Genomic DNA, 26,171 nt, shown 5'->3' with positions numbered 1-26,171 from the left:
TAGAAGATATTTAGGTGAGATTTGGGGCTTAGATTAACTCAGACTGTTGGGATGAGAGTGAATTTATTTTCATGTAAGAAGGCCATTAATTTTGGAGTCCAGAGGGTGGAGTGTTATGGGCTGAATTGTGTGACTGGTGTCCTTATTAGAAGAGATTAAGACAGACATACACAGGAGGGAGACTGTGTGAGGACACAGGGAGAAGATATCCTATACAAGCAGAGGAGAAGGCTGCAAACCAACCCTGCTGACACTTTAAGCTTGGACTTCCAGCCAAGAACTGTGAGAAAATAAATATCTGTTGTTTAGGCCCCCAGCCTGTGGTGCTTGTTATGGCAGATGGAGCAGACTAAGACAGTTGGAGAGGGCCAGAGATGAGGCTGGAGGGGACAGGGGTCATCTGTATGTCAGGTGTGGGTGAAGCACAGACGCTGTCCCTCTGCTGCGTAAGAGACCCACCTTGTTAACCACCTAGCTTTGTATTGCAGCTGTAACAAAATACCGGGAAGGGGCTTGAGATGGCAGCATGAGTAGGGTGGCAGATATCTCTTCCCAAAACCATACATATTTTTGAAACTACACAAGAATGTTTAAACCCCCCAGGCCAGATGGATTCACCTCTGAATTTTATCAGACATATAGAGAAGACATAACACCCATTCTCCTTAAAGTTTTCTGAAAAATACAAGAGGAGGGAATACTTCCAGACTCATTCTATAAAGCCAGCATCACTCTAATAACAGAACCAGGCAAAGACCCCACAAAAAAAGAAAATTACAGACCAATATCCCTGATGAACATAGATGCAAAAATACTCAACAACATATTAGCAATCCGAATTAAAAAATACATCAAGAAGATCATATACCATGATCAAATGAGATTCATGTCAGGGATGCAAGGATGGTACAACATTCGAAAATCCATGAACATCATAAACCACATCAACAAAAAGGACGACAACCACATGACCATCTCCATAGATGCTGAAAACGCATTCGACAAAATTCAACATCCATTCATGATAAAAACTCTCAACAAAATGGGTATAGAGGGCAAGTACCTCAACATAATAAAGGCCATATATGACAAACCCACAACCAACATCACACTTAACAGCGAGAAGCTGAAAGCTTTTCACCTAATATCAGGAACAAGACAGGGATGCCCACTCTCCCCACTGTTATTCAACACAGTCCTGGAGGCCCAAGCCATGGCAATCAGACAATACAAAGAAATACAAGGCATCCAGATTGTAAAGAAGAAGTCAAACTCACTATTTGCAGAAGACATGATATTCTACATAAAAAAAAACCCTAAAGACTCCACTCCAAAACTACTAGAACTAACATCTGAATGCAGCAAAGTTTCAGGACACAAAATTAATACACAGAAATCTGTTGCTTTCCTATACTCTAATGATGAACTAGCAGAAAGAGAAATCAGGGGGAAAAAATCCATTCACAATTGCATCAAAAAGAATAAAATACCTAGGAATAAACCTAACCAAGGAAGTGAAAGACCTATACTGTGAAAACTACAAGACACTCTTAAGAAAAATTAAAGAGGACACTAACAAATGGAAACTCATCCCATGCTCTTGGCTAGGAAGAATTAATATTGTCAAAATGGCCATCCTGCCTAAAGCAATCTACAGATTCAATGCAATCCCTATCAAAATACCAAGAGCATTCTTCAATGAACTGGAACAAATAGTTCTAAAATTCATATGGAACCACCAAAGACCCCAAATAGCCAAAGCAATCCTGAGAAGGAAGAATAAAGCAGGGGGGATCTCACTTCCCAACATCAAACTCTACTACAAAGGCACAGTAATCAAGACAATTTGGTACTGGCACAAGAACACATCCATAGACCAATGGAACAGAATAGAGAGTCCAGATATTAACCCAAACATATATGGTCAATTAATATACGCTAAAGGAGCCGTGGACATACAGTGAGGAAATGACAGCCTCTTCAACAGCTGGTGTTGGCAAAACTGGACAGCTACATGTAAGAGAATGAAACTGGATCATTGTCTAACCCCATACACAAAAGTAAATTCGAAATGGATCAAAGACCTGAATGTAAGTCATGAAACCATAAAACTCTTAGAAAAAACATAGGCAAAAATCTCTTGCACATAAACGTGAAAAACTTCTTCATGAGCATATCTCCCCAGGCAAGGGAAACAAAACTAAAATGAAGATGTGGGACTATATCAAGCTGAAAAGCTTCTGTACAGCAAAGGACACAACCAATAGAACCAAAAGGCATCCTACAGTATGGAGAATATATTCATAAATGAAAGAGCCAATAAAGGGTTGACATCCAAAATATATAAAGAGCTCACGCACCTCAACAAACAAAAAGGAAGTAATCCAATTAAAAAATGGGCAGAGGATCTGAACTGACACTTCTCCAAAGAAGAAATTCAGATGGCCAACAGGCACATGAAAAGATGTTCCACATTTCTAATAATCAGAGGAATGCAAATTAAAACACAATGGGATGTCACCTCATACCAGTAAGGATCGCCACCATCCAAAAGACAAACAACAACAAATGTTGGCAGGAATGTCGAGAAAGGGGAACCCTCCTACACCGCTGAGGAGAAAGTTAATTAGTTCAACCATTGTGGAAAGCAGTACAGAGGTTCCTCAAAAAACTAAAAATAGAAATACCACTTGACCCAGGAATTCTACTCCTAGGAATTTACCCTAAGAGTGCAGTAGCCCTGTTTGAAAAAGACCTATGCACCCCTATGTTTATCGCAGCACTATTTACAATAGCCAAGAAATGGAAGCAACCTAAGTGTCCAGCAATAGGTGAATGCATAACGAAGATGTAGTGCATATACACAATGGAATATTATTCCACCATAAGAAGAAAACAAATCCTACCATTTGCAGCAACATGGAGAAAGAGACAAGTATCGAATGATTTCTCTCATATGTGGAGTATAAGAACAAAGACAAAACTGAAGGAACAAAACAGCTGCAGACTCACAGAACCCAAGAATGGACTAACAGTTACCAAAGGGAAAGTGACTGGGGAGGATGGGTGGGAAGGGAAGGACAAGGGGGGAAAAGGGACATTACAATTAGCACACATAATGTAGGGGGTGGCACGGGCAGGGCTGTACAACACATAGAAGACTAGTAGTGATTCTTTAGCATCTTATTACGCTGATGGACAGTGACTCTTATGGTGTATGTGGTGGGGACTTGATGATGGCGATAGTCTAGTAATCATAATGTTGCTCATGTACTTGTAAATTAATGATACCAAAAAAAATTACCACACAGCTAGGGACTTATAGCAATGCAGATTTATTGTACACAGCCCTAGAAGTGCAGACTTCTGAAATGGGTCTCACTGGGCTGAATGAAGGTGTTGGTAGAATTGTTTCTCTTTCTGCGAGCTCAAAGGGAAATCCCATTTTTCTTGCATTTTCCAGCCTCTAGAGGCTGCACATGTTCCTTGACTCATGGCCCCTTCCATCTTCAATCCTTTAAAATCTTTTGACTCTTGACACTGACTCTCCTGCCTCCCTCCTTCTCTTATAAGTACCCTTGTGATTACACTGCGCCCATCCAGATAATCCACGATAATCTTATTTTACAGTCATCAGATTGGCAGCCCTCATTTCATCTGCTATCTTTATTCCTCCTTGTCATGTAGCATAACCTGTTTTGAGAATTTAGGACATGAGCATCTTTAGGAAACCAGTATTCTGCCTCCCACCCCACAGAAACCAGATAGGATGATATATGTCAACTGTATTGTCAGGCAACATTGTTTATGGTAAAAAAGTCCCCTGATTTGTAAATTACATATGGACTGGGAGCAGCTACGGATGAAATTCAGATACCTTATGTAAGCACGATACTTTGGGTTTCCCAAGTTTTAGTGATCCTTGTAAGTGGCATGTCCCCTGTAGGGACCTTGAAGTTGTTTGAAGAGATACCTGATTTTGTGGGGCAGGGGTCTTTTGCACCAAGGTGACCCTTCACCCATCAATGAGATCTCATCTCCTCCTGCACCATGCTCCCACTTGGGGTATGGTAGCTCCTGGGTGCTGCATAAACTGCTGTAAGGACTGCCCCAGGACTCCTCATGAGATGTCCTGACACTGTCTGCTGGCAAGCCGGGGCTTCTGTGCTTACCCTGCTGCATAGCTTGGTGTGTGTGTATAGTGGTCTCGTGAGTCTGAGTGGCATTCTACTGGGCTAAAGTGGTTGGCTTTAATCTTATTACCAGTGAGGAGCTGTATTTGTCTGCCAGGCCTGGCAAAACAATGCCACAAACTGGGTGCATTAAACAATATAACGTTATGCTCACAGTTCTGGAGGCTTAAAGTTCAAGACCAAAGTGCCAGCAGGGCTGATTTCCCTTTACTATAGAGAATATTACTAGTAGTTTTGATAGAAGCTGAATGGTAGTGATGTATCAGCATTAATTTCCTGGCTTTGATGGTTGTATTGTGATTATGTAAGGAAATGTTCTTGTTTTTAGGAAATATTAAGTATTCAGGGTAATTAGGAAGTCAGGTTGGCAACTCATGCTCAAATGGCTCAGAAAAATTTCTTTGTACGGTTCTTGCAACCCTCCCGTAAACTTGAAATTGTGACAAAATTCTCAAAGTTTAAAGTAAAGACAGTTCTTAAAAAGTAAACGCCAACAAGCAAATGAAAACTGCTCAGTATCATTAGTAATTACAGAAAAGGTCCCACTTCACACCCACGGGATGGTTATAATCCCCAGAAAACAGAAAATGACAAATGTTGGTGAGGATTTGGAAAAATTGGAACCCTCATATGTTGCTGGTGGGATTGTAAAATGGTTCAAAACAGGTACTCAGATAAATACAGGTACATGTATGTTCAAAGCAGTAGTAGTCACCATAAATGGCCATCTAAAGATAAAAGGATTAAAAAATTGTGGAATGTCCATGCAATGGAGTATTTTTCCACTATAAAAAGGAATAAAGTGCTCATACATGCTACAATGTGGATGGACACCCCCCTCCTCTCCACCCCCCACCAAACATCATACCAGGTGAAAAACACGAAAGGTCACCTATTGTATGATTCCATTTAATGACATGTCCTAGGCAAATCTGTAGACACAGAAAGTAGATTGGTGATTGTTGGGGATGTAGGCAGGGAGGAAATGGGGAGAATCACTTATTGGATATACAGTTTCATTTTGGAGGGATGGAAGTGTATTGGAACTACATAATGTAGTAGTCATACAACATTTTAATGTATAAATGCCACCAAATTGTACACTTAAAAATGTTGAAATTTATGTGAATTTTACCTCAATAAATGTTTTTCAAAATATAAGCATTTAAATGTAAGTTTTATATTTTAAAAATGGTAAAAGATAAAATACAGTTGTCAGCAGCTGGAGCCTTTAGAAACAGTATTTCCTGTGACTAGTGGCAGAAGATGGAACCACCTCATCTTAATTGGGCAGCTTGGTCTCTCTGCCAAGACTGCTGTTTCCCAGCAGGGCACAGATAGGCCATGGCATTTGAAGTCCACCCATGTAAGGGGAGCAGGGCTGGCCCCTGTAGGGGCAGGAGAAACCATCCAGGGAAAAGGCAGTGTCTCTAGATTTATAAGAGCCACTGATGTTACTCAGTGTGGACGTGAGGCTGCACCTGAAGCTTGTTAAGATGACTGAAAAACCATGCAGGTGGGATGAAAAGGGATCTGGCTGGAAGGGGTAGATGGGTGAATTGGCATGAACTCCTCCTTACCAACTGAAGTGCACAACCCACAAAATTTGTGCTGGCTTTTGATTACATAGAGTGTGACAGTGCAGGTAATTCACAGAAAGGGCCTGTCTGTATTGTTGTCTCTGTAGACAGTTGTTTCCCTGAGAGCAAGCCCCACAGCCTCATCTAAGCCTGTGCACTCCATACAAACTATGTAATAGTTTGGTGTCAGTGGTAACACAATAGTTCCTCTGTCTCTTCTCCACTTTGAAAATTTCACTTCATGAAGCCTCAGACACAGTCGTAGCAACTGGGGCCACTTGGTCCACAATGAATAGTTCCTTGGGTTTTATTGGCATTAGAATCTTCTGCAAATCTGAAAATGCAGACTGAGGAGCAAAGAAACAGCCCAGAGATGAGCATGCAGTTTTAACAGAGTGAAGAAGTTGGCATCCCTGCCTTCACTTTGTATCTGTCTCCTTTGCTGCCTTAATCTTAATCTCCGGTCAGAAAGCATTTGCCCAGCCCTGCACACAAGTTTGTTACCATCAAAAAGAATTTTTCTGGTGACATAAGATGGGTGCAACAAAACCCTTGCCCCAAACTCACCTCCCCCAGGAGACAAAGAGGCATGTACAAAAGTGTTGATGGGCTGTCAAGGCCTTATGGAACATCATGGCCAGACCCACATCTGTGAAATGCCTGGAGTCAGCTGACCGAGGACACCCTCCTCAGACCCTTGCTCACATCCTGTCTGAGGTCCATTGTCACCTCCTGAGCTCCACTCCCTCCTGCCCCCACTTACCCAATATAAAAGAAGCTTAAAATCAACCCTGAGTGAAGATGGGGCTTTAGGACATGAGTCTGCCATCTTCCTGGTCCGCTGGCTTCCTTGCTCCAAACTCTTGTCTCTCAACTTACTGGCATGTCACATGATGGGGGGGCACAAGCTTGAACTCAGTAATAGTCTCCCTCTGTTCAGCCCAGCCATGCTGGTTTGAGCCAAAGCTCCCACCTGGCCTAGCCTGCTGGCTTGTGCTGCCTGTCCCCAGGAAGCCTTCCATGGCCAGGACTTCTACTGCCCTACAAGCCATGCTTGAGCTACAGAGCTCCACCTTCAGCTCAAACTCACTTATAAACTCACACCCATCAGTCCATCAGTCTGTAGGGCATGTTCTCTTCAATATACTAAAGGCACCCTGCATTCAGCTGGCTCCCACGTGAAGTAATTGCTCATCCTTACAAAGCCCGCTTTCTCTTTTGCTAAGCGTGGTGAGTGGTGCATCACCATCTCCCTGGCAGTCAGCCCGGGTGCCTTTCCCAACACCCAGATCCTAATCCTACCATCCTAGGACCTGGACAGCCCCTTGGCCCCCTCTCCCTCTAGAGCATCAGGGTGCACAGTCTCATCTAGCATTGGGCAGCTTCCTACCTAGCCTGCTTGCTTATCTTGTTCACATCTGACCCATTCTCCACATGAAATTGAAGTGATCATTCTCAAATCTAAAAGAAAATTTATTACTTCTCTGCCTAAATACCCTTCAATTGATTACAACTGCCTACCTGGCACCACCTTAGCATGGCATTTGAGACTCTCTGTGATGATCCCTGCCTTCCTGGGCTCTAGGAATAAAGAACTACACAGTGTCCAAAGCATGCCAGGCTTGTTCACAGTTTCTCTGCCTCTGTACTTGCTGTTCCCTCTGCCTGGTGGGCTCCTAGTCATCTTCTCAGGCTCAGATTAAGAGTGAAGCCTTTCCCAACCTTCTTCTTACCCCCACCCCCTCCCAAGAAGAATCTGTGATCTGCTTTCTGGCCTCTCTGCCCATCACAGACCAGTGGTACCTTGGGTTGATGGTCTCATGTGCTGCTATCCATTTGTCTCCCACACTGGAGAGGGCGCATGTCGTGTTTGAACCACCTCCCTATGTCTTCAGTGCCATGCCTGGCACAGTAAGAGTTGAAGACATGAATGATGAATGGATTGAGTTTGGGTTCTCAGATGTTCTCTGCTAATTAGCAATTGAATGACTTTGGAAAAATAACTGGCTGGACCTCAGTGGTCTCATTTGTAGAATGAGGACATTAAGATGGGCCTAGGTTATTAACTGCCTTGTGTAGGCTGCTTCTCAGTCCCTCTCCCCATCACACAGAGATGAATTTCTCTCATGCAACCGTCAAGCTCCATGCCATTCTCAGAGAGATGTTTCTTATGGGTCTTACGAAGAACAAAAAATATTTGCTTTTTTGTAGAGGTGGGCATAGACTAGTCCACGGTTTGGGGTTCCTGGTGATACTGGGTTGAATAGTGTCCCCACCTGCACTTCCTACTCACCTGAAACCTCAGAATATGACTTTATCTGGAAATGGGGTCTCTGCAGATGTAATTAGTTTAGGTGAGGTCATGCTGGGTTAGGGCAGGCATTAAATCCAGTGATTGGTATCTGTAGAAGAAGGGGAGAGGACACAGAAACATGGTCAGTATGGAGAAGAGACTGGAGCACGCAGCGATGTGTCCACAAGCCCAGGACACCAAGGCGTCTGGGGGCCTCCACACGCTGGAACAGGAGGGGGAGGATCCTCCCCTAAAACCTTCAACAAGAACATGGCATTGCAGACATCTTGATTTCAGACCTCTGGCCTCCAGAACTGTGGAAATAACTAACATCAGCATTTTAGCCACCGGTTTGTTAAGGCAGCCCTAGGAAACCAGCACCCCGGCCTGGCCTTTCCTCCTGCACAGTGACCCTCCCACTTGGGCAGAGTTGCCATGAGGCAAGTGATGATTATGACCTGCTGTAAGGCACCATGCACAGGACATGAGTTTCTGTTCCCCACTGTATTCACACTGGGCAGCAGCATGGCCCAGTTCAGGAAACTTGAATATCTAACCCAGCAGGCGGAAAAAGAGTTAACCTCATGCCCTAGGAAGACTGCTATGAAAGCAACAGAACACTGTTAGACTTTTTAATTCTTGTTTCTGTCGATTAAGATTTTTGGACTCTTATCTGCAAGATCAAATGAATAATTAGGGAGTGAGTGTCCAGGGTGGCCACATAGATGAGAGAATGGGAGTACTATGGGTCATACCGAAGATGGACCTGGTTTCTTCTGTTGATTATTATGTACTAACTTGTCAAATGCCCTTAAGATGGTCTGCCAACTTACTTTAATTTTCTTGACCTTAATAGGGACCAGGTAAGGAGAGCAGTCTCCTGGTGGGTGGTGACCAGCACCGTGCAGACCCAGAGTGTTCTTCCTAAGAAGAGCACTCTGTCCCTTATCCCTGTGCTGCTTTAGCATCTATGTGATGAGATGTTATTAGATCAGGCAGATGCCATCAGGAAGTCAAGATGTAAACTGAGTAACTGAGACCCAGATTATAAAATGCATCGAGCTTGACTATGACAGTATTTAATTTGCAAAGTGATTCATGCAGGAGTGGAGAGGGTTCTGGCCATGTCCCTGCTGAGGGGACCAGGTTCCTGCTACAGACCTGGAGCTGAAATTGTCTGGTGTGACAGCACCTGATTCTCTACCACTCCCCTCAGGTTAAGGACATTCAACTCTGTCTTAGAGTGACTGTAAGAAAGAGAAAAATTTGTCCTGGAGGCAAAAATACCACCTTACACTTCCATGTGTACACATTGAAGTCTGCGCCCTCTGTTACTGCAGTGAATTAGGATCTTCCTCCCTTTTAGATCCCTTGTTTCGAAGCTCATGTGGCTTCCATTATTGGTGGGACACTCCAAGATGTGAAATCTTCGTGGCAATTCAAAACCAATTTATCTTAAAGCTAGGGAAGAGGAATCTTAGTAAATGATGGCTCTGAACACCAGGAGAACATTCCTTTTGCTTTTTATGCCAAAGCAGTGCCATCTTGCGGGCCTCGCATCTGAGAGGATTTTAGGGTGAAAACAGTGACATCCTTACGTTTCTACTTGTAGCCCCCTTTAACCTTTGGGACTGGGCCGAATAGCAAATCTGAATGACAGACACCATGCAGTACTGGAAGGTGTGATTAGTAAGCCAGGGCTGTGTGTTGCGCTGCCTCTCCCATAAGCTGATTCTTTCCTGGGGATGCCTGAGTCTGGCAGCTCACCCCACCAGTCTGTGCCCAGAAGTGTTAAACCCTAGAAGTGAACATGGCTTCAGAAGGTGGAATCCTTGCTATAATTAATACCTCATTGTATTTGGTTTTCCAAATAGATTTTCTTAAATTAGTCCTTTTGTCTCAAAATTGGAAAGTATTTTCAGAGCAACTGTGTTTGCATATCACCATAAACAGACCTCTGTTGAAATACTGTATTTGTTAGGAGATGTGAAGCTGCTGTGACAAAGAGGCCCAGAAATACTGGGATGTAAGCCTACAAATGTTTGTCACACCCATGAGCCCACAGGTGAGTAACGCAGGCTGACAGGGCAGCACACCTCCAGGTGGGTTTTCAGGCTCCCCACACCTTGCTTCTCCCTCCTCCCCTAGGGCTTCAGTTTGTTCTGAGCATCCGAATCACCTGACCGGCTTGTTAAACTACATCCCAGTCCCAGAGTTTCTCCTCAGTGGGTCTGAATGGGGCCCAAGAACGTGCACCCAGGTGGTGCCAACATCACAGGTCCTGGGACCGCATGGACAGCCACTGCCCCAGGCACTCTCCTTGCCTGCCCTTGTGGAATTTAAGTTGCAAACACATCTTGGTTTGGGGCTGGGGAAAGAGCATGGAGGAGCGCATATATAGAAGTGGCACCTATCATTTCCACTCACATTTCCTTTGGTAAAAAAATGAGTCACAGGGATGCTGGGAAAAGTCCAGCCTGTTAGCCACATACCCTGCCACCATGAAATTATTGAGAAAAGGGGGGAATGGATTCTGTTGGGCATCAACCCCATATACACCTGTCACCATGGCAATTACTTACTTACTCATCTCCCCTCAGAACCTGAGCTCTGTGAGGGCAGGCAGCTCTCACTCCGCTTTGTGGCTTCAGAATCTCTCATAGAAACCAGCATTAAGTGCACCAAGCTGGGTCAAGTTCTTTGGTTATACACCCACTCAGAACCGCATGCCTCCGTTCGTAAGAATATGCTCATCAGCACGATCATTCCAACACTGTGTAACACCCTCCACCAGACTGTCAGCCCCATGAGGACAGAGACCATGACTGTGGTCCCTTGAGGTCCAGCACCATGCCATTGCAACTGAGTGTGACTTTAAGTCGCTGCACTTCAGAACCAGAAGCTAAATTAACTCCATTTAAGAATCGAAACAGCAGCAGCATTGCTCTGAAGCCCAGTCTGTTCTTCCATGCAGACATGAGTTATGTTTGTACAGACATGGGCTCTGAGACTGTCCCATGTTGGCACTGGGGACACAGGCATTAGTAAAACCTGCCTCTGCCCTCAAGGGTCTCAGGGCCTGCTAGAGTCCACATGCTGGATCTTTCTGGGCCCTCACAATGAGACCACAGAATTTTGTTTAGAGGTGAGTATTTTCTGCTCTTCAGGGAAAAGTAAAAGCTTTCAAAAACTTCATGGTAAAATTTAGTGTTATTAGAAAGCAGCATTTTTTAGGAACCAGCCCGAGGAAGCCAGTCAGGAGCTAAGCTGCCATCACACCAACAACTTGTCTTACCTTGAGAACTAGTGGTGACATGGGAAGGCGTCTATAGCCCCTCCTGGGGCTCCGGGCATGTCGGTGGCCCACATCTCAAACAGGCCCCAAGCATTGGTGAAAGATGCTATGCAAAGACTGAGTGGACGAGGAGAAATTGGTAGAGCTTTCTCCTGACATATTGTCTTTTGAAGAACTATCAGAATTAGTGCATCACCTCAGAGAGGAGCCCAAAAAAGCTGGACAGGACTGTAAATTATATTTGAGGGTCAGGAGAACAGCAACTCTACTACCCCCTCCCCACTCCCACTGACTTGTGTGTCTTTGAAAAAGTCTCATCTTGGGCCCAGAGTCTCTGAATAAAGTGGCCCTGAGCCCACGACCCTGACCAGTCCATCATTGAGCTTGTCCACCTCTAGCACAGACAAGAATCACTCAGTGTAAAACACAGATCCCATTCCGCAGGTCTGGGTGGAGCTCTCAGGAGCTCCAGGAACTGCAGGTGCTTGTCCCTCCCTGAGGCCCTGCCCCATCTGTTGAATGATAGTCTGTGATCTGGGGGAGTCACGTGCACAACAGAGTTTGGGAAGCACTGGCCTAGGTGCAGACTAGAGCGGTGTTTGCAGTCACCTAGGAAGTTTAAATATCCAGCAGTGCTTGAGCCCTCCCCTAGAGAGTGACTGGGGGGTGACCTGGGTGTCTCCTCAAAATGCTGTCGGTGATTCAGATGCACAATAAAGGCTGAGGACCGCTGGGCTTGAGCAGTGGTGTGAAAATCTGGGGCTCAGAGTCCCCTGGAGAGCTAAGAGAGAGCCCAGAGGCCCAGGGTCATTGACACAGAGTATTGCTGGGCCTTGGTTATGGTCAATTCCAAGTGACTCTGATACTAGCCAGAGCTGGGGAACCGCTGGGAGAGGCGGGCCTGCCTGCAGCAGACGGGGAGCAGCAGACGCATGGAGAACCGTGCAGGTGCACTGCCATCCTCCATGCCCTTGGCCCTGTCGGGGGCCTTGGCAGCTGGTTGGCTCTGCTGCTCCGTTCATCCCACTGTGTGATGGAAAACACGAGGAGCACTGCTGTATTACCAAATGGAAGAAAATCGACGTATTCCTGCATCCGTCATTTTGAGATGTGCAGGGTTCAGTCAATGAGTTTCTTTGCCGCAAGACTCCTCAGAGCCTTTAATGTGCTAGAGCACAGTCTGGCTCTCCACCACAGTGGCAGGATAACGGCCCTTCTCAAACTTCTGTGACGAGGGAGCTCTTTTTCATGGTGCTGGTCAAGAGAATTTGCTGTACCAGGCCTTAGATCTCTCAGACAGGATGTGTATAGGTACAAAAATATCTAATCACCTTAACGAAACTGATACCATTGTCTCCTCACTGTGGTTCCCCTAGCGTAACCTCATCTCATTTGCAGCCTTTACTGCAGGACTTTTGCTAGGAGCTGTGATGTGGCCATGCCCTCAGAGGAACGTCTGCCTTTCTTTCCAGAATGAAGATGCTGAGAGTAGAGAACATTCCCCTGATTTCTAGAACAAGATTAGATAGCCGGAGCCGAGATCAGGGTGTGAGAGATAGGGTCGGTCTGACTGTTGGGGCCGGCGGGGCCTTGGCGGTTAGGGAGGAGTGTCTGCTGGGAAGGGTGACAGGGAAAACTCCCAGCTGGACTTGCAAGTAGCCTTCTGTGGGTAGGTACGGGCTCCATCCCTGCAGGATACCCCTTGCCCCTCAGTGGCCTCCTCTCTAGGACCTGTTTGTCCTCCTCCCTCTGTAAGGTGGTGGGGGCGAGAGGGACTTGGGGAGGGCCTGCCACCCCTCCTCAGCTTCTCCAGTGAGGACCCGCTGGGACCCCCACAGTGGGCGAAGATCACCCAGCAATTGAGATGCCTGCCGTTTGGAACAGCAGTGACTTGAACACAGAGAATGAGATTATTTTCTTCCTTTTTTTTTTTAACAAGAGGAAAGTAAATATGAAGTTTGACAGTTGCTGAAGCCACAGCATTCTAGGTGCCACCCTGCAGTCAGATCCTTGCCTAATAGAACTTGCTGTACCGAGCATCCCAGGGGCTTCATTTGAAAGGGCACTCTTTAAAGATTTTTCTGTTGGAATATTGGTTTCAGATGTACAACATAGTGTATATAATTATATACATTACTAAATGCTCACCACGGTAAATGTAGCTACCCTTTGTTACCATACCAAGATTTTACAGTATTATTGGTTATATTCTCTATGCTGTACTTCCATTTATTTTATAATTTGAAGTTTGTCCCTTTATCCCCTTCAACTGTTTCATCCATCCCTCCAACCCCTTCCCCTATGGCAACCACCAGTCTATTGTCAGTATTTATGGATCTATTTCTTACTTTTTTTTTTTTAGATTTCGCATATAAGTGAAATCATATGGTGTTTGTCTTTCTCTGTCTTATTTCACTTAGCACAGTAGCCTCTAGGTGCAGCCCCATTGTTGAGAATGGCAAGATTTCCTTCTTTTTTTCTGGCTGAGTAATGTTCCATTGTATATGTGTACCATTCTTTCTTATTCATTTGTCTATCAATGGGAACTTGGCTTACTTCCATATCTTGGCTATTGTAAATAATGCTGCCATAAACATATGTGTTCATGTGTCTTTTTGAATTAGTGATCTTGTTTTCTTCAGGTAAATTCCCAGAAGTGGAATTTCTGGGTCATAATGGTATTTCCATTTTTAGTTATTTGAGAAACTTCCATACAGCCCTCCAAAGTGACTACACCAATTTACTTTCCCGCCAGCATGGAATGGTTTTGGAGAGCACTATTAGCAAATTGCAAGGAAATGAGTAAACAGACCAGAAAGGGTTTTCTAATAGCAGAGAAGTGAGAAAACAAAACAGAGAGGGAGATTAGAGTAAAACTATGTAAGAACCTAATAACTCTGGGACCGGGAAGCATCCAGGTGCAACGAATTACTCTGACAGGAAGGAACAACCACACACTGGAAAGAGCAGGCACGTGGTATTTGGGGAACCGTGCATGGGCTGAGCAAGATGCACTAAGCAGGCTGCAAAGTTCTCACCCAAAGTTCAAAGCCAGAGTAAATTCAGGATCCCTGAGACGTGGACACTGTAGATCAAGATGTTTGGAAAACCGCTGAGGGATGGGTCCATTGTCCCAGAGTCAGCCTTTCTGGGGAGGGAGGTAACAGGACTGTTTGTTTCTCTACGGAGAGTCCTTGGCTGTAAAGTCATCCGACTGAGTCCTCTCTTCTGTGCTAAGTGTCCTTTGGTTGGAGTCCGGTTATTTCTAATATGTGTAAGAATATTATACATCACATGTTAACCATAGTTATCTCTGGGAAAAGGTATTCTAGTTGGTTTTCTTTCTTTTTATTTTTTTTTGCTGTAATTTTCTTTCTTACCTTTTTCTACAATTGGTATTTCTTTTTATAATAAGAGAAAACATTTAGAGTGTCTGTTTGGCAGAGGTCTGGTTGGAGCTGGGAGCCAGGGCATGCAGGTCCGGGAAAGCCCAGGGCAGCCTGTGGCCTTGAGATCTTCCCACTCTGCTCTGTGTCAGACCGGGAGCTTCTCTTTCTGTCTGAGCTCGCCATCTCCCCTGTTGTCTGCTGCAAGAGTCCCAGGGCTTACAAGGACAACTGTTGAGCACGAGGAGAGGGCACTGTAGGAGGGGGACACCTGGCTTCTGCCACACCTGTCAGTCTGTCTCTGGTTGTGCTTTCAGGTGAGCCTCAAAGCAGGAGCCCAGAACCAGCCGCTCCTCTGACGACCATCAGCTAGTGCTGCTGCATCCAGCCTGTCCTCTGCCAGGCCCATCACTGTGCCACCTCTCAGCAGGTAAGGAAGTGATGTATTCTGTCCAAGAGCCGGTTCTTTCTGGAGAGCAGGCATTTTTGCCAGGTGTGCGTGTGGGCCTGGGGTGAGGCTGGACTGTCAGGATTCCTGAGGTGTGGCCAGGTCCTCACACTATCACTTTCTTCTTCTGGCACTTGTCACCATCCTGTTCCCCTTTCCCACCTGCCATAGCAGATGAAGGGTATTATGAAGCCTATCTTACAAATTAGCCACCACCTCACATTACCTGCCCCATGAGTGGATGCGCCCCATCTCAGGGAAGCAGGGAGAGGAACACCAAGCCATCTGCCTGGGCCTGGGCTCAGGAACCAAGTGTGCACCCCCTCAGGAAGAGAGATGTTCCTCAGGCAGGCATCCTTGTTCAGCAGCCCACTGTGACAGGGTGCAGGGAGGCAACAGCACCCCCTCCCTGCAGTCCAAGCTGGCGGGTCCCTTCAGGCCAGGGGGCTGTGCTCACTGGCTGTTTTTCAGGCATTTCCCAGGGAGACCCTGCAGCACTCTGTCAACAGACACTTAGCAGCAGCATGTGGAGATAAGTCATATTAGGAGGGTGGAGGAAAAGGCGTGATGACATCCACTTGTCCAGAAATTCTAAGCCCTGTATCATAAGTCAGATCAGCAGCACTGGGGACTGAACCACCTCACACTGCCTCCCACTCCTGACTCTGGGATTATGAGTTGTGCACCTGTGTGCACAAGATGCAGCCTGTCAGAATCTCCCTGTAAGCCCATCTGTGTGTGAGTGCATTCCAGTGTCCTGAGAAGAAATGACCGTCTGAACATGGCAGTGACAGAGTCCCTCCCCCAAGGCTCATTCTCCCTTCTGCCTCATCTTCTAGAAAGCCAAAAGTCAACTCAGTGGTCCACTGGTAGCCAGGGTGCCTATTTGGCTTAGTTCCACCTCCTCTTTGTCCCTACTTCCATTTTCACTTTTTGGCCAAGGTGGGGTGTCCATGTACACACACAAATGGAGAGACTTTCATCAGTTGATGTAGAAGTATGGCCTCTGGAGTCTTACAGGGCAGAGATATTACTCAAGTGGAGCCTAAGAGGTACCTGGCCACATGGGGCCTCAGAGATCTCATGGGATCATATCTTTAAAAAATTCAGTTGTCTTTAGCTCCAATTAACAAAAGCCATTTCCTTCCCCAGCACCAGCTATCTTCCTGGATTACTTTGCCTGCCACAGGGCTCCTCCTCCCCTGACATCTCACTCCCAAGTCAGGCAAGGTTCAGGGTCACTCAAGGGGTGAGTCCTGGGAGAGCAGGATAGACCAAGGGTGTGGGGTATAATCCTTCCCTGCCCAGAGGGCCCACTAGCCCCAGGAGGGGTGAGTGCCACTTCTGCCAGAGAGACCAGCAAAAGTAGGTTATTTAACCTCCCTGAATATGCTGACTCACTAGAAAAATGATTGGACCTAGCCTTCTAAGTTCCCTTCCACTATTAACATTTAGTGATTCAAAGTCTTGCTACTCAAAGTTTGGTCTGTGGACCAGCAGCAACTGGGAGCTTGTAAGCAGTACAGACTCTTGGACCATACCCCAACCCACTCAGTCAAAACCTGTTTTATCAAGATCCCTAGGGATTCATATGCCCATTAAGTTTTTCCAAGGACTGATTTAGAGTCCCAAAGGTACGTGGAACACCTTGCGAAGTTAGTTGGCGACAGAAAGGAACAATAGTGCAGAAACAATTTGCAGCAGCGATGGTACATACCAGAATCGCCTTGGGAGGTTGTGAAATACACATGTGTAGTGAACAGTCTGATTCCTGGGTACACGTGCCATGAGAGACCTTACCCATCACTTGGAAAGGCAGCGTGATCCAGTGTGCAGGTCATTGATGACAACAATAGTAACATACTGGAAACAGGGTCAGTGTGAGCTGAGGGCAACAGAGCAGGCAGGCAGAGCAGGCTGTTACCCGTGTGCCAGGAAGAGAGCTTTCCATCCTTGTTTCAGCACCTCTGTGTTTATGTACTTAGGGGCCCCTTTTGTGGGCACTGATAATTACCTCTCCACCTTCTTCTTGAGCAAGAGTGGAAATTGGAGGAAAGGTTCTCTGTTTTGTTGTTTGGTTTAAGGTAATGAAAAAGACATAAATATATTTTTATATGTTGAGGACAAGGCACCCAGGGGCTCCAGTACTATGGGAGAAAGAGGGGTGAGTGGTAGAGCAGAGCCATGGACAAGGGGACAGGCCCACCATCTGTGCAGTACAGACAACCCTTGAACAACACGGGTCCACTTATTCACCGACTTTTTTCCAAATATATTGGAAAAATGTTTTGAGATTTGTGACAATTTGGAAAAACATTTCCTTTTCTCTAGCTTACTTTGCTGTAAGAATACAGTATATAATACATAAAACAAATAAAATACATGTTTATTGACTATGTTATCATTAAGGCTTCCAGTCAACAGTAGGCTCTTCATAGTTAAGTTTTGGGGGAGATTTTTGATTCTAAAGGAGGTCAGTGGCCCTGCCCCCCGTGTTGCTCAAGGGTCAGCTGTCTGAGCCCCAGAAAGGAGATGCTTTCAGTGCCGGTGAGGGTAACCGCACAGACATGACCTCAACTGAGAAGAATATGCGTTCTCAGTGTCATGGGTCAGAAGCAGACGGTCCAGAATATCTGAGGCTCAGGGCCCTGGGTCGGTTTCTCCATGAGCTTCCTGACTTTGCCCTGGGTCAGCTCCCCCGTGGTCAGTATGGCAAAACTCACTCAAGGCAGCCAAAGACAGGCTCTCCTCTCAGGCCTCGACTAGGAAACCTTTCCTGCAAGTCTCCTTCAGGCACCGCTCCTTTCCCATTGATGGGGACCAGCTCAGGGAGGTGGAAAAGTGAGGGTGTGGCATTCTCAGCAGGGAAGGTGGGCCCTGCTCTCAGGGACATGGTAAGGGAGCAGCTGGGATGGGCCAGCAGTAGAGGATGCAAGGAGATGCAGAGAAGCTAGGTGGCGGGCGATTTAAGGAGGCTCTGTCTTAACTCTAATGACCTTTTCCCTATGGGTTGGTGCTGAGGGCACCTAGTGAGGATGAGAGAGCAGGTGGTGAGGACTCGATGGAGACTGACAGTCAGGAGAGCAAAGGGTGGGTGGGATGACCTGGGAAGTGGTGAGATTGGCAGGCAGCTTTGATGCCCCACTCAGGCTGCACTGTGACCCTCTAGGCTCCGGTCCCCAGCATTTAAGGGCTTTCTCTAGCAGCACTAAGCAGCACTTTAGTGAGCAGAGATGGGAGGGGTTGGATTGATACAGTGTTGGGTGTTCAGGACAAAGGAGAGAAGGCGAGTCTTGGGTGATTATGCTGGCAGGGCCAAGGGAACCGGAGTTGGCCACAGGGGCCTCTACATGGTACGAGGAGGATGGAGGGAGTGAGAGGGAGGGGCCAAGGACGATGCTAGAGCCCAGGAGCAGCCCCCTCATGGTGGACAGAGGGACAGATGGCTGTGCACTGGAGGGGATGCAGGCGGGGCTGCCACGGGGGAGGCGGAGGGGCTGCCAGGAAGGACATGGGAGGAAGGAGGCCGCAAGCCCCCTGTGCCAGGCTCCCAGATACCAACCTGAAGAGGGTGGCCCAGCCACCGGCTTGTTTTGTCTCCAGGACACAGGAAGGAAACCATAGCTCAGCGGGATCCTTTTCAAATATTGAGCATTCAGCCAGTGTTGCCCTGTGTCATGGACTGGAGTGTGTTGAAAATGGACTTTTTGTAAACGGGAGGGTGAGAAAAGGGCCAGGTAACATGCCTCACTGTGCGGTTGGAAGCCATTGTCACCCATGTCCCCAGCTCTCAGGCTTGAAGGATTGGGCCCCCTCTGAGTGGGTTCTCATTAGATGGGGAAACTGTCATTTATGGCCTGTGCTTTCTTGTGAACACCCTGCATTACAGTGGTGTTTTTTTTAATCATGTGGCATCATCACATGTTGGGTCAGGGAGAGTTTCTTTCCCCGGCTAGAAAAACAAATCTACGCCTGGGATAGGGGTGTGTGTGTATGTGTGTGTGTGCGCCCGTGTGCGTGCACATGTTATTGTTTAAAAGAAACTTCCAACAATAACAAGTAGGTCTGTAAACTTTTTGGAATGACATCAAATTAAAATTAATAAAGTCAGCTTACTCATGGGAAATTTGTACTTAGAACTGTAGATTGGGGAAGAACCTTCAGCTAAGCTTCCAAGTTTTGAGTTTGGGTTCTGGATCCACACATTTTGGCTGTAAGACATTTGGCAATTGGGTTAATTTCTCTGAGTTTTGCACCTCCTTTACTTGCAAAGCAAAGCTCCATGTGTTTTGCCAACTTTATCGGCTGCTAGAGGAATGAATAAGCAAATGTGTAGGAAAGTGATTTATTGCTAGACTCTCATATAGAGGATTTTCTAGTAATAAATTTCAGGGTATTACTTATGTTCTATACTCTACCGCTGTACTATAACAGTATAGCTTATATTGCTTCCCCTCTCCCCCAATATGCAGATGTCAGGGTATTACTTATACTTGTGGGGATAGTACAGTAACTAGAGCAATGGGAGAAAGTCTTTCCAAACAAAAGCATCATGTCATTCCCATCACTCTAGTAAAACATTCCTTTCTTATCCCAGGATGGTTCACTCCCAAGTGGTCCCTGACTCGGCAGAGAAGTGTAGGTGGTGGAAGAGGGGAGAGAGTCAAAGCGGCGCTGCCTTCCATTGGCAAAAGCAGAACTTCCAGCCCTTTCCCTTTGGTGTTTCAGGGGCAGCAGAATGAAAGAAGTCATGTCCAATAACAGCACCACGAGCATCTCCCAAGCCAGGAAGGCTGTGGAGCAGCTGAAGATGGAAGCCTGTATGGACAGGGTGAAGGTAAGCACCTGCGAGCCAGCCTCACTCTGACTAAAACCCAGCTCAAAACATTCCTCCTATTTCCAAAGCAGCCTCGGAAGAGTTAATACATCATCCAGCAGAGCATCCAGCCAACCTTGGCAGCTGTAACATTTACAAGCGAGAGTTCCAAGTGTACCCAAGGATTCAAATGATGCAAAATACAGTGTGCACAAATTCCATGAGGAGTCGCCAAAAATAGGCTCATGTTCATCTGAGCTCTGTTTAGCTCTGTTGTCATGCCAATAAGTGAGAGAGTTTAACAACGAGATCAGTCTTAGTTTAGCTGCCTGATCCAGTGACTTTGAGGTTAGACAACGTTGGATATTTTGACAGGAGCACTGCTGAGAAGTGAAGCATGGAACCACACAACGTGTGGGTTAAATGTTCTTTTGGAGAAAGTGAAGAAAGGTGCCAGTCACCTCTGACCATGTTCATTTCACTGATGAGCATAGGGGTTTTCATGCTGGGAGAGCTGAAGCAAGAGGAAGCCACCTATTCTCCGGATGCCACTTAGAAGCACACAGAAGTCTAGGCAAAGCATGTGGCTCTGAAATGTAGTTTAGGCTCATGGACAGTAATGAAGTTGGAACCCCGTCAGAGATCTGACACCAGGAAACTCAAGTTCAATGTGTCTGTGGTTTTTGGGCACATAAAACCAGGTGTCTCAACCAGACACCTGGGATTCAAAAAGGACAGAATCCATAGGGCAATAAGCAACTCTTAAAGTCGCCAATTGGCAGAGCACGCAGTCCCTCCTCAAGGCTCCCTCCACCGAGACCATCCCTCATGCTAGAGTTATGGGCAGATAGCCCCTGCTTCTGCCTCCATAAGGAAAGTTAATCCCTTCCCCTGGGGATTCTGTGTATGAGCTATCCGAGGAGGCAGTAATGGGCACAGGAAGTGACACAACAATGTAAGAAGCAAAGAGGGAATACAGTACAATACAGATGGGCTGAGTGGACTGGTGTTACTTGAACATCTGCATCTTGCACATACTGATACCAACTACAAATTAGACTCTACTCCTTGATCTGTAGGCTAGAGGAAGGAGGCAGAAACAAATCATTCTAAAGGAGGGAGCACCCCATTAGTGTAGAAATGGATCTATGAGTGCCTGCGGCACTAGGAGCTCTAGTGGTGCAAAGACAAGCATTTGTGGAGAGGATGAGACTGTGGTGAATATTCACTCATGAGATAAACATGCCTGAGCACCCATTATGCACCAGGCGTGGTCCTGGGACATAAACTGGAATGGGATGCTTCCTGTCACTGCTTAGAGATTTCATGGAGTTGTGAGCTGTGAGCTGGTTCTGAGGTGATACTGGAGGAGCAGGGAAGGCCAGTGGGAGCCTACCATGGCTCATCTTGAGCAGCTGGACTTGAAAGAAGGCTGGGAAGGCAACTTTGGGCAACTGTGAGGTGCTATGCGCTCAGACGCAGATCTCGGTGATGATTGGGTATGAAGCCCAGCCCATGAGACTAGCTAAGCTGTCAGCAGTAGATAAAGTCATCAGAAGCTGTAGGCAGATGAAGCCACCAAAGTAAATCAGGAGAGACAAAGAGATAAAGAAGGCCTATGTAGTGTAGAGCAGAGTGCAAAGGTGGGATTGGAGAGGCAAATGCACCATGAAATGTAGCAGAACTTAGAGAGTAAATGGAGCCACTAGGCAGAAAGGAGTTAGAACCCAGCTGTCAAGCTCCATGGCCAGAGGACTGGAAAGACAGCACACATAGGTCTGGGTAACAGGACAGTAGCCACGCCAGGGAGTTCCACCTTAGCAAGGAAGATAAGCTGTGAAATAACAGAGCCTTGCCTGTGACAGTCACCACCAGGAGTCACTGTTGGGGTGTCCCCACAATGAAGGGGCTCTTCAGGAGTCACTAAAGGCACATGCACAGCCTCTTAAAGGAGGAGGAGAAATCAAGTTTGTTACTCAGATGGTATTCAGAGAGACAGGCAGGAGTGTTCCTGTGGCAGCTATGTTTTGGAATCCCAGTAGGGGCCTCCCTGGAGGCATCTGTAGACTGAGGTAATTCCAGGGACAGGCCAGTGACAGCCATGTCAGATGAGGTTCAGAGTGGGTGATTTTGTCACTGCAGAGATGACCCAGGGCTGCCTGAGAAGAGAGGTGGCCCTGAGGAGCTACATCCTTGCTACAGCTACACAATCACACATTTTGTTTCTTACTCACAGAACCTTGAACATTTATTGGTTTTAATCATGATAAGTTACACACAATGTGTAATTTACCATTTGAACTGCTTTACTTCACAATTTGATAGCATTAAGTACAATGTCGTGCAGCCATCACCACCACCCATCTTCAGAACTTTTGCCTTATCCCAAAAAGAAACCACTTTTGCCAAAATCCCTCATTTTCCAGCCTCTGGAAACCTCTTCTGTTTTCTGTATCTGTGAATTTGACAACTCTAATACCTCATTTATATAAGTGGAATCACACAGTGTTTGTCCTTTTGTGACCAGCTTATTTCACTTGGCATATGTCTTCAAGGTTTGTCCACATTGTAACATGTCAGAATTTCATTCTTTTTTATGGCTGAATAATATTCCATTGTGTGTATGGACCACATTTTGTTCATCCATTCATCTGTTGATGGACGTTTGGGTTGTTTCTACCTTTTAGCTTTTGTGAGTAATGCTGCTGTGAGCATGGGTGTATAAGTGTTTGCATCCTTGCTTTTAATTTTGTTGGGTCTACACCCAAAAGTGGAACTGCTTTACTTTACAATTTGACAAAAGTGGATCATATGGTAATTCTGTGTTCAACTTTTGGAGGAACCACCGTACTGCTTTCCACAGTTTCTGTGCCATTTTACATCCCCATCAGCAATGCACAAGGGTTCCATTTTCCTCACATCCTTGCCAATACTTGTTACTCTCCTTTTCTATTTTATAATAGCCCTCCTAATGGGTGTGAAGCTCACACTTGGTTTTAAGCACTAGGCATGTCTTGCTTCAGGGCACAGTGTGGCTTTGGGGGTAAATCTACTTGATGCAGCTCTTACAAAAAAAAAGTGCATGTTTTTATCAACTAGCCAGTGAAAGTAGAATGTTGAAAGAATTCGCTGAACTCAAACAAACAGTGATGGGAGTGCCAGGGCCAGATGAAGGGGAACAAGGACAGGCTGGCTACAAGATGAGATTGCAGAAAAGGGAGTATTGCATGCCTTTCAATGGGCCAGAGAGAGGGAAGAACAAGCAGCAAGGGAAACAACTGGACCCTCATGGGCGAAAACACCGCAATTATGATCCCACAGGGCTGGCTCCCCAGGGGAAGCACAGCAGACAGGCCCGGAGGGCAGCTGGCCAGGACAGTTTCAGGCCTGAAACCAGAAGGAGCCCCATGGCTAGCATGGTGTGTAGCCAGCTGCAGAGACTGCCTCTGGGCCCGCCATGCTTGGAAGGGTGTGTCATGGGGAAGGATGGTGTTTGCAGCTCATGGGAAGAAAGGGAAGGTCCATTAGGGGGGCAGAAAGGGGGGGAAATAGCTGCATTAAGCAGGTGTTTGGGTTGTACAGATAAGAAAAACTAATAGTGCGAACTCAGAGAGTTTGAGCAGTTCTTGGAGGACAAATGTAGCCTAAATATCTTACCATCTTAAAGTCCTGTTGGTCCCTTAAAAGCATCATCTGCACAAAAGCACTACTGCTAATGGAGACTTGGGTCCAGATGTTGTAGAGGACATAGAAGGGAGGCTTTACACCACAGGAATCACAACCAGACCTCAAAGCCATGCACAGTGGTGTCAGAGACCCTCTCTACACATGACCTCTGCCCCCTGCCCACCCCTCCCCCACCTTCATTCATTTAATGCTCATTGAGTACCTCCCCCTCTCAGCCCTCTCCCCAAGTTATTGCCCACCCTCTCCCCCTGCACCCATGCGACTCTTTTCTGTCCTGCTTAGAAGCTCATCAGGGCATTTCCCAACCAAGGTGGGTGCTCCTACTGAGAACATATATATCAGCTGCTAAAAAAAAGGTACATGTACTCCATGTACTATAAGCACAGGATGATTCAACCTAGAACCTGTATGGCCTCCCCATTAGCAAAACGCTTAGAAAATACTACTCAGGATCCTAAAACAGAAATAAAGAGCACATGAACTAGTTTTGGAAACTAGTTTGATTCTCAGGAAGAAAATACCCATAGCCTTATTCTTTTTCTCTCCTATTAAGGATCAAGCAATACAAAATCTTACTGGGAAAGTACATATATGACATTGATCACTGAATATGGAAGATTTCCAGGACAATTATGGCAGATTCGAACAAGCAAAGCATAAGAGGCTTAAATGGAAAAGCTGGTCGCTGGAGCCAGCTTGTCTAGCCCAAGATGTTGTGCTGTGGGCAACGTACACAGGTCCTGAGCAGGCCAGGTCACAGGCTCGCAGGAGGGCTTCTGGAAGCTGCCTCTCCATGTGGCATCCCTGCGGGTGCCCTTATTTTCCTGCCCCAGAGGAAAGGAGATTGCTGACATTGGGCCAACCCCATGGGCTTTGACTTGATAGGCTCTGGAGATGAATGGACACCTTTGAGCAAACCAATGACTCTCAGCTGGGACCAGGAAACAGCTCACAGACCTGCTAAGCAATGTGATGCCCAATCTTTCTATGTGCCCTGTGGCCTGTGGTAGATAACTTAAACAGCTGTGGGATGCACTTAACAGTCCCTAAAAAAGCTGCCATTCAGCTGAGGTTCATTTGGTCAACACCAGCTTGATTTGCCAAATCCTGACAGATGCATCAACCCATTCTATATCAGCCTGCATTCTGCAGATGACTAAAACAATGAGGGCAGGAAAGAAGAGAGTCAGATGATAAATACTCTAAAAGCTAAAGCCCAAAAGACAGTGGCTGAAGTGAGACTAACGCTGAAAGGGGTTGAAGTAAAAGAGATTATGTTGTGACAAATAATGACAATTGTTCACAATCCTTCTTCAGGAGAGTTCAGAAAAATCTGGAGGAAAGTTTGAAAAAGGGAAAAACCTTTAGAAAAAATGAATATTCCCATTAACTCATTTTTTTTTTTTGGTAATGAGCAACATTATGGCTACTAGACTACCCCTATTCTCAAGTCCCCACCATATACCCCATTACAGTCACTATCCATCAGCGTAGTAAGATGCTATATTATCACTACTTGTCTTCTCTGTGTTGCACTACCTTCCCCGTGCGCCCCCCCACATTACATGTGCTAACCGTAACACCCTTTTTGCCTCGTTATCCGTTCCTTCCTACCCATCCTCACCAGTCCCTTTCCCTTTGGTAACTGTTAGTCCATTCTTGGGTTATATGAGTCTGCTGCTCTTTTGTTCCTTCAGTTTTTTCTTTGTTCTTATACTCCCCAGATGAGTGAAATCATTTCATACTTGTCTTTCGCCACCTGGCTTATTTCACTGAGCATAATACCCTCTAGCTCCATCCATGTTGTTGCAAATGGTAGAATTTGTTTTCTTCTTATGGCTGAATAATATTCCATTGTGTATATGTACCACATCTTCTTTATCCATTCATCTACTGATGGACACTTAGGTTGCTTCCATTTCTTGGCTATTGTAAATAGTGGTACGATAAACATAGGGGTGCATATGTCTTTTTCAAACTGGGCTACTGCATTCTTAGGGTAAATTCCTAGGAGTGGAATTCCTGGGTCAAATGGTATTTCTACTTTTAGTTTTTTGAGGAACCTCCATACTGCTTTCCACAATGGTTGAACTAATTTACATTCCCACCAGCAGTGTAGGAGAGGAGGATTCTCCTTTCTCCACATCCTCACCAACATTTGTTGTTTGTCTTTTGGATGTTGGACATCCTAACTGGCGTGAGGTGGTATCTCATTGTAGTTTTAATTTGTATTTCTCTGATGACTAACGATGCGGAGCATCTTTTCATGTGCCTGTTGGCCATCTGAATTTCTTCTTTGGAGAAGTGTCTGTTCAGATCCTCTGCCCATTTTTCATTTTTTAATTGGGTTATTTGCTTTTTGTTTGTTGAGGTGCATGATAAGCTCTTTATATATGTTGGATGTCAACCCCTTATCAGATATGTCATTTATGAACATATTCTCCCATACTGTAGGATATCTTTTTGTTCTACT

General features: G+C 46.0%; 1 protein-coding gene across 2 annotated transcripts in view; it reads left to right on the top strand.

The window, feature by feature from the left end:
- GNG4 (G protein subunit gamma 4) overlaps window positions 1-26,171 on the top strand; it is an 84,982-nt gene that overhangs the window by 27,859 nt on the left and 30,952 nt on the right. For both annotated transcript variants that reach the window (XM_036919306.2, XM_036919305.2), the window contains exons 2-3: window positions 15,065-15,177; window positions 19,924-20,032. In XM_036919306.2, the coding sequence (XP_036775201.1) occupies window positions 19,934-20,032 (99 nt within the window). In that variant the 5' untranslated portion in view covers window positions 15,065-15,177; window positions 19,924-19,933. The remainder of the gene's footprint in view (window positions 1-15,064; window positions 15,178-19,923; window positions 20,033-26,171) is intronic.

Source organism: Manis pentadactyla, chromosome 8 (genome assembly GCF_030020395.1).
Source record: "Manis pentadactyla isolate mManPen7 chromosome 8, mManPen7.hap1, whole genome shotgun sequence".
Classification (NCBI taxonomy): domain Eukaryota; kingdom Metazoa; phylum Chordata; class Mammalia; order Pholidota; family Manidae; genus Manis; species Manis pentadactyla.
Note: the sequence above shows the minus strand (reverse complement) of the source record. Positions and strands in the feature narration are given on the sequence as shown.